Source organism: Vigna radiata, chromosome 5 (genome assembly GCF_000741045.1).
Source record: "Vigna radiata var. radiata cultivar VC1973A chromosome 5, Vradiata_ver6, whole genome shotgun sequence".
Classification (NCBI taxonomy): domain Eukaryota; kingdom Viridiplantae; phylum Streptophyta; class Magnoliopsida; order Fabales; family Fabaceae; genus Vigna; species Vigna radiata.
Window position 1 is genome coordinate 32,600,941 of NC_028355.1, and position 8,264 is coordinate 32,609,204.

The 8,264-nt window shown below is 31.7% G+C and overlaps 1 protein-coding gene across 2 annotated transcripts; it reads left to right on the plus strand.

Moving 5' to 3' along the window:
• Positions 1–2,930: 2,930 nt before the first annotated feature.
• LOC106761250 (sister chromatid cohesion protein DCC1) lies at positions 2,931–7,907 on the plus strand. 2 transcript variants are annotated; one of them, XM_022781484.1, is made up of 5 exons: positions 2,931–3,082; positions 5,153–5,325; positions 5,428–6,351; positions 6,431–6,532; positions 7,699–7,907. In XM_022781484.1, coding segments are annotated over exons 2-5 (1,188 nt in total). In that variant the 5' UTR covers positions 2,931–3,082; positions 5,153–5,164; the 3' UTR covers positions 7,700–7,907. The 2 variants fall into 2 exon arrangements, with proteins under 2 accessions (XP_022637205.1, XP_014500267.1); XM_014644781.2 differs by lacking the exon at positions 7,699–7,907 and having other exon boundaries at positions 2,933–3,082; positions 6,431–6,643.
• Positions 7,908–8,264: the final 357 nt, after the last annotated feature.

The following is an 8,264-nucleotide window of genomic DNA, read 5'->3' on the forward strand; positions in this document are numbered from 1 at the left end:
TATACACAAAATAAGCTAATTGGTTCTCCTTAAAGCATCTTTTAGCATTAAACACCCTTTTCAAATTCTCCATCCACTAATTTGACTTGTCTTGTGAGTTTTAGGGTTGACAAGCCCCAACTATAGCCATGTTAGCGTCCAACTATTGTAGAGCAACAATATGTTGCTATTGAGATCAATTGTTAAGTTCGTTGTCTCCATCTGTTGTAAGGCGGCATGGAGTTGTTGCGCTATAGATGCACTCTGCAACTACAAAGCTGCAATTCCTATTGATATGCACAAGGGAAAACAACACAATTATATGTTGAACTTGATAAACCTCTAATCTATTGTAACCATTAATCCAAGCATCACATACCCAACACACAATTCACAATGACACAGAACTACTCTAATAATTGTAGAATGTTGTTATAGTCATAATAAATAGTGACAACATGGTCCTACACCTTTAGCCTTCTGGCTAGACCTCTTAGAAGTGATACTTTCTTCATGCTTTGTCATGGCAAAGTACTTTGTTTCAGTGGTTAACAAAGCCATTACTTTTTTGTAGACTAGTCTTCCAACTTATTATTGTACCATATGCAATAAATAAATAACTCGTGAGAGATTTTTTAGTGTGCAAACATCCAACATAATTTGAGTCAACATAATCCTCTATGGGAGCATTTTTTCTAGTTTATTTAACTCTCACTTAAACAAAAAACCTTTAAAAAGATTATTTTATATGACAAAGAATCCACTCAAGAACTTGCTAGAGAGATTGTTCAATATAGTAAAAACTATGTATGAGATTAATTTCACTTATGTTGAATATACATATAGGGTACTTTATTTATAATAGAAGAAATATGGGTTAAGCCTAAATTACAAGTAAGGAATAATAACAAAAAACTCAAGATAAAGGATGATATATCTATCTAAGATATCTAATGATCTAATATATCTAGGAAAACTTATCCAGGATTTGACATGAACCTAGTAACAACACTCACAATGTTGGCTATGCCAGGACAAGTGCTAACCATTGCATACATTATAAAACAAAGAATGCTTGCATATGGAATACCATCCATATAACTATGTTCATTCACCATTTTAGAAAATTGTTAATCAATCAACTTATAGTAAGAAGCAAGAGGTGTGGATACAAGATTCAAGTTTGTCATCCCTTACCTGTCAAGAATTTTTTTGAGGTATCTCTTAAGACACATTCAAATACTTCACATCATGTCATTTGATGATTTTAATACACATAATATTCCTATAAGCTACAAGATCCTTTGCATCAAATTCGTTATTCAACTTAGCCTTAACCTTCTTAAGAGAGAGAGTCTCGCTTCCATATAGTAGGGTTTCCTTGACATGATCATGCGTCTTAGGATAATAACACAACAATGACTATATTTCATCTTTATTATTAATATAAAAGTCGATATTCTTCAGGTTAAGAATAAACTTTTCGAATTCATTTATATGTTTGCCAATTTCCTTTGTATTATGAGTAAAATGTTTGCTTTAGATGCAAATGGTCAATCAAAGACTTTGTCATGTACATGTTCTCAACCTTTGTCCACAATCACATTGTAGTCTTCTCCTTTGAGAATTTCCTACACACCTTGTCACCAAGGTTAAGAACAGTATCTTTATGAACAAGAGAACACACCTTTTACCACTACAATATGAAATCATTCAATCCAATGAAGTTGGTAACAACACTCGCAACATTGACTATGCCAGGATAAGTGCAAACTATTGCAGACATTATAAAACAAATAATGTTTACGTACGAAATACCATCCCCGTAATTATGTTCATTCACCATCTTAGAAAGTTGTTCATTAATTAACTTATAGTAAGAATCAAGAGGTGTGAACACACAACTTAAGTTTGTCGTCCCTTACTTGTGAAGAATTTTTTTGAAGGTATCTTTTAAGACACATACAAATGCTTCACATCATGTCATTTGATGATCTTAATACCCATAATCTTCATAGCAACTCCAAGATCCTTTGCATCAAATTCACTATTCAACTTAGCCTTAACCTCCTTGATAGAAAGATTCTATCTTCCACACAAGAGGATTTCCTTCACATGATCATGCATCTTAAGATAATAACATAACAACTATATTTCATCTTCATTATCAATATGAAAGTCGATATTCTTTAGGATAAAAATCAACTTGTTACTTGTTGAATTCATTTATATGTTCGTCAATTATCTTTTCATTAGAAATAAAACATTTGCTTTAAATGCAAATGGTAAGTAAAAAATTTTGTCATAGACAACCTCTCAACCTTTACCCACAATTACAATGTTATCTTCTCTTTCAAAAATTGCCTAGACACTTTATCACCAAGGTTAAAAACAATTACATTATGAACAAAAGAACATGCACTTTTTATCACCACAATATGAAATCATTCAACCTAATGAATTTTTCAACCTCGTAGCGAAAGTCACTAAAACTGGATTTTACACTCAAAGACCAATTTGTCGTAAAATAGCTCAAGGAATCTCATTGCATATGCCTTTGCTACACAAGCAAAACAATAACAAATAATTTGCAAAACGATAAGCGAAATTAGTATTTCAGTTTTTCATATTTAAAAGTTGTTTTTTCAATATCTCAATTTTAAAAGCAAATTTATAATCTTTCAAATTTAAAAGACTTGTTTTAGTTATTTAAATTTAAAAGTGATGTTTTAGTTTCTTAAATTTAAAAGTGATCTATTCAATCCTTCAAATTTTAAAATTATTTTTATTCATCAAATTTGGAAGAAACTTTCGTAATCTCAGAGTTTAAGAGTATCGTTTTGTCCCTTTAATATTTCAATAGTTATTTGATTCTGAAATAGCCCTTTTTAGTTTACAGAGTTATCATTTTTAAAAGATTTTGGAAATATGATTTAAATTTCCAAAATTATATATGATTTTGAAAGCGAAATATCTCGAGAGGGAAAGTGGCGCGTTTAGAAAATCACACACACTTCCTTTAGCTGAGAAGGGTTTTCTTCTTCTCCGTTCGAATTCGCCGTTAACAGAAGTTCCTCAACCTAATCTCGTTTCTTAATCTCAGGTTCTTATTTTTTTCTTCTCTTTTTCCTCCAACACGCATACATGTACGCATCCTTGTACTTCAATTTGAGATATTTGAAGGAACGCTTATATTTATCGCATGTTTCTGTGCTTGATTATTGCTATGCTGTGCTGTCAAGTAATTTTAAAATGTTACTAATAAACGTGCACGGATTAGAGTAATTGAAGGAATAACACTGCAATAGTTCTAATTCTGTTGGATTTAGAGGTCCAGTGTTTCAAATTTTACTGCTGAAAAAAAATAAAATAGGAATTTGTTGATGATGTGGACAAAGGAGACTGGTGGGATGGTTATGCTATACCTTATCTAATTCATTTTTCTCATTTGAGTTTCTGGTGATTTTCTTCTGATAATCTTCAATGGTTAAAGCCCAGATAAACCATTGAGATTTAAATCTGTTTGACTAAGTTTGTTTTTCGTCTCTCATATTTGAAATGGATTTATTTCAGCGCCTGTAATTTTAACATTGTTTATTTAGACCATTTGTCCTGATTACTGTTGAGGATTTCACTTATAAGGCAGACAATTAAAGTTAGTTTATATAAGATAACCTTCTCTGATTTTTTATTCTTATCACTGAGCATCCTACTATATACTAGTTTTCTTTTCAGTGTATTCATTTTGACATTAGATACACACACATATATTTTCAAACTGCTGGACTGAAACAAAACAACTTTAAATCTAAAGGACCAAAACCAATCTTAACTCAAATTGAAAAACTAAAGACTTACTTATGTCAATATTTTGATTTTAAGCTCATATTAACAAGAATTTTTTATGTTTCCATCACCATACCACACGAAGTTTTGAATCCAACACCTCTTTGTGGAGGCCCCTAAACCACCCATATACATATAAGCTATACACGAGCTGGACTAAAATAAGTCCATTATCAATAACTCTACATTAGATACACACACATATATTTCCTCAAATTTGATTCAATTGTTCATTTATTTATTCAAATTGATTTTTTTTTTTGTAAAATATTTTTTATCCCTCAAGACTGATAGCATTACATATATTCATGTGGTAATTTATTGTGTAACTGAAAGAATAACACTGTAATAGTTCTAATTCTTTTGGATTTAGAAGTCGAGTGTTTCAAATTTTAGTACCGAAAAAATAAAAGAGGAATCTGTTGATGATGTGGACAAAGGAGACTGATTTTTTGTTGTTGCGGGGAGAGTTTGAGTGATGGTTTTGCTACCCCTTTAATAGTATTAATTTTTGTCGTTTGAGTTTCTGATGATTTTCTTCCGAAAAACTTCATTTTTTACAGCCAAGACAAACTATTAAGGTTTGAATATGTTGAGAGAGTTTTTTTTTTTTGTATTTAAAATTGATATATTTTAGTCCTGTAATTTGAAAAATTCTTATTTAGTCCCTTTGCCCAATTGGGGTTAAGGATTTCACTTATATAATTTGTATACCTTCTTTGATTTTGAATTCTTATCATTGAACATCCTACTATTTGTTTGTTTTATTTTCAACATATATTCATTTTGACTTTGTTTATCTAGAAACGGTGTTTGAAAAGAGAGACTCTAAAACTTTTTTTAAACTACAGGATTCAAATGCAAAGTCTAAAGACATGTTTAAGTCATTATTTTGATTTTAATATCAATGATATATTTATATACACTTTGAAAACAGAAATTCATAGATTTCTATGCATTATAACTATGCAGTGTTTCTGTAAAGTTGTTAGATGCATCTAGAAATGAAGGAACCAAGCCTCTATACTCAAGGGAATTGGTAAACTTTGCGAATTAATATTTCTGCAATGCAGACCAAGGGTGATTTGTATTTAAGGAAACTATAATTCTTTAAATTTTTAATAATCAATTTTGTTTAAAAATATCTCTGCAAGACACGTTTTGTTTCGTATGATTCATGCTCATTGTATTCTTGCTGAATAGCACGGCCCATACTATACTATGCTATAGATGAAAACTTGTGCCTTTCTTTCCTTAACTTATGTCAATATAGAGTAGTATGTGAAGAAATCTTCATGTTTTTCCTTAACCAATACTTTGTACTTAGTGAGAGGGAGTAATGGAATCGCCACAGCCAGGTTCAAGAGGAGCAGAAGCTCTTAAACACGTAGTTCCTGGTTCATCTATTGCTGTTAAATATCACCCACTTTTTGGACCTCATGATGACCTCATCCTTCTAGAGCTTGATGAGAAACTTCTCCCAGATGTTCTGCATGAAAGGTATTCATTAACTGAAAATCAGTTGCCTGTAACTCTTTCCCTGCCCTCAGCTTTCCCAACTTGTACTTGTTTAGCTTTAATACGATTTTTGTTCTATTTCAGGGTGGTCTTGAGAGGACAGCCTGATGAAGATGCAGTTCTTTGTACTCAATCCAAAACATATGCTATGAAGTTTGTTGGAACTTCCAATTCGGTTCTGCTTATACCACCAGCGAATCATTCAGAATTTTGTGAAAATCCACAAAACAATGATAGTAATAAGGAAGAAGAGAAAGTTGTTGCACCTGTAATCAAAGTTGTATCTGGTAATATTGAGCTTGTCGAGGCAGCCCCCAGACTTGATAAACTTAAGTCTTTTCTATTAGAAAAGACTTACAATTTTGATGAATATGATATGGAAAATTTAGAAGACAACCAGGAATCTACAATAGGATTATATAGCTGGAATGATCTTGTAGACAATATCCAAGCTAGTGATGAGGAGTTAAGGTCTGGACTGCAGGCTCTTTCTGCAGTGGAGATTAATGGATATTGGAGATTAGTAGATGGGAGTTACATGGACATGATTCTTGGAATGCTTTTGAAAAATTCGGTGATAAATGATTGGTCACTCAATGCTTTAAACGAAGATGAAGTTGTCAGTACACTGGTATCAGATGGATTTCCTGGGGTGCTAGCAAGGCATTGTTTGCGTACATATGGCACCAAAGTAAATGAAGGCATGCCTGGCTGTGCCTGGAAATTGGACGAGAAGCGAGTATGTATACATTTTGCAAGAGAAATCCTGAAAGGGGGTAAAAGGAAGTTAGAGAGTTTCTTGGATGAATGGAGGCAGAAGGTTCCAGATGGAATGCAGCCCACTGTTGATCTTGTGGAAGGAGAGGTATTAATAGAGAGAGTTGGAGTTGAGACATGGGTTCGTGCCTTCAGCGTTGCATCTTTGCCTTCAACTCCGGCTGAGCGTTTTGCCATTCTTTTCAGAGAGAGGACAAAATGGGAATGGAAAGATCTGCAGCCATATGTCAGGTGAACATGCCATAATTTTTTTTTACCTTAAAATGTGTCATATCTTGCCTTTGAGTTAACCTATTTTGAGATGTTTCAGAGATCTGAAGATACCAGGTCTTTCTTCAGAAGGTTTGCTACTCAAATACACTCGAAGGACACAACCATCACCTGATGCGGAACCAATTTTCAGCGCAAGATAGTATGTACTTAAGTACTTTCAACCGTCATTATTTCCCCCCTGCTCCTCACTTTAGATTGACCTTGTTCAGTAATTTTATATAAAGTTTATAATTATTTTCTATTTCTACTATTTCCTATTATATTCATGTGTGTTCACACACACACACACACACACACATATATATATATATATATATATATATGTATGTATGTATGTGTATGTATATGTATGTATGTAGCTCGTGCCTGTGAAATCAAGATTTGTTACGATAATTTACTATTTAAAACATGCTTAGTAGAAATATCATGTGGTGATATGCTTTGTGTCTACCCCTGTCTGAGAAAATAACTGCCTATTGTTACCAAAAATAACTGCCACATCTAAAATCATAATTGTTCCATAGATATAGTATAACTGCCTTTTATTTTATTATTTTTGACACAAACTTTCAATGGCCTATCCCCGGACTTATGGAAATGAAGTTACTCTTGTCAGAGTCCGTCTCTATATAGTCTATGTTTTAATGTTGGATCTTGTCATTGTTGCAAAGTATCATTTCATGGAAAAATAACTGTCTTGTTCATGTATTGAATAATTAGATTATATTTGAGAAGTTAGATATTTAATCAAACTGTACTATAGACGAGCACATAATTTCCGTGAATAGTTTAGGTTCAAGTCTTTGTTTAAGATAAATGTTTAATCTGTGAATGCAGATAATTATTTCTGATAATATACCATTTTTCTTGTCTAGTCTTTATTTTGATGTACATATCCTATTATAATAATTTGTCATAACTAGGGGTCTAATTTTCTTTTATCTATTATCGGGGCAAGCATAAACAGCTTCCACATGTGCTGTAACTGTAAGTTGAAAAAACATAACATGCTTTGGTGATCAAAAGCAGAATTGCAATTCGAAAGCTTTACATTTTAACCATTTGTCAGAACTCTTTGTGCCCGGTTCTGCGTCTCAACATCTTGAATTTGTTCTAGATAGTGCCTGTTGAGGATTTTTCAAGATCCATAAGACTATCATAGATTGAATTTGGTTTAAATGATAGTCATTTCTTCTTTTCTTCTATTACTTGCCTGTTTTTGCATGCTAAAATCTTTTGGACTGACAGAAAACTCTTATGTTTGATCTCATTGTGATCCTATACAAATTAAATGTGATATTTCAGGCTTCATGGTCACATGCGCTTTGAAGACTCTGCAGCTTTTTATGTTGTCATATTTTATTGAATAGAGTTAGCTCTGTTAAGAAATAGGATAAGTTAAAATTATACCATACAGAAAAAAAAAAAAGTTGCGAAATTTAATCAATATTTTAAAGACAGAGTATATATATGATAAAAGAAAGGTTAGAAACTAGTATAAAGTGATAAATATCATAAAACATACTATTTAAACCAGTGTAAGTGATTTTGCATTTATGTTTTTATATTTCTTTTGTATTTTGTATTTTTATTACATTGAGTTGATCATATTATAATCATATTTTTTTTATTGTGCTTACCCAATTTATTTAAATATTATTATTCTTCATTTATTTTTTTTGTTTATAGTATTTACTCTTATGGATATATGCCCTACTTGGAACACACTTTAATATATAAAGAATGGTTTTTTTCTTATTATTTTATATGTATATATATATATATATATATATATATATATATATGTGTGTGTGTGTGTGTGTGTGTGTGTGTGTGTGTGTGTGTGTGTGTGTGTGTGTGTGTATGTATAT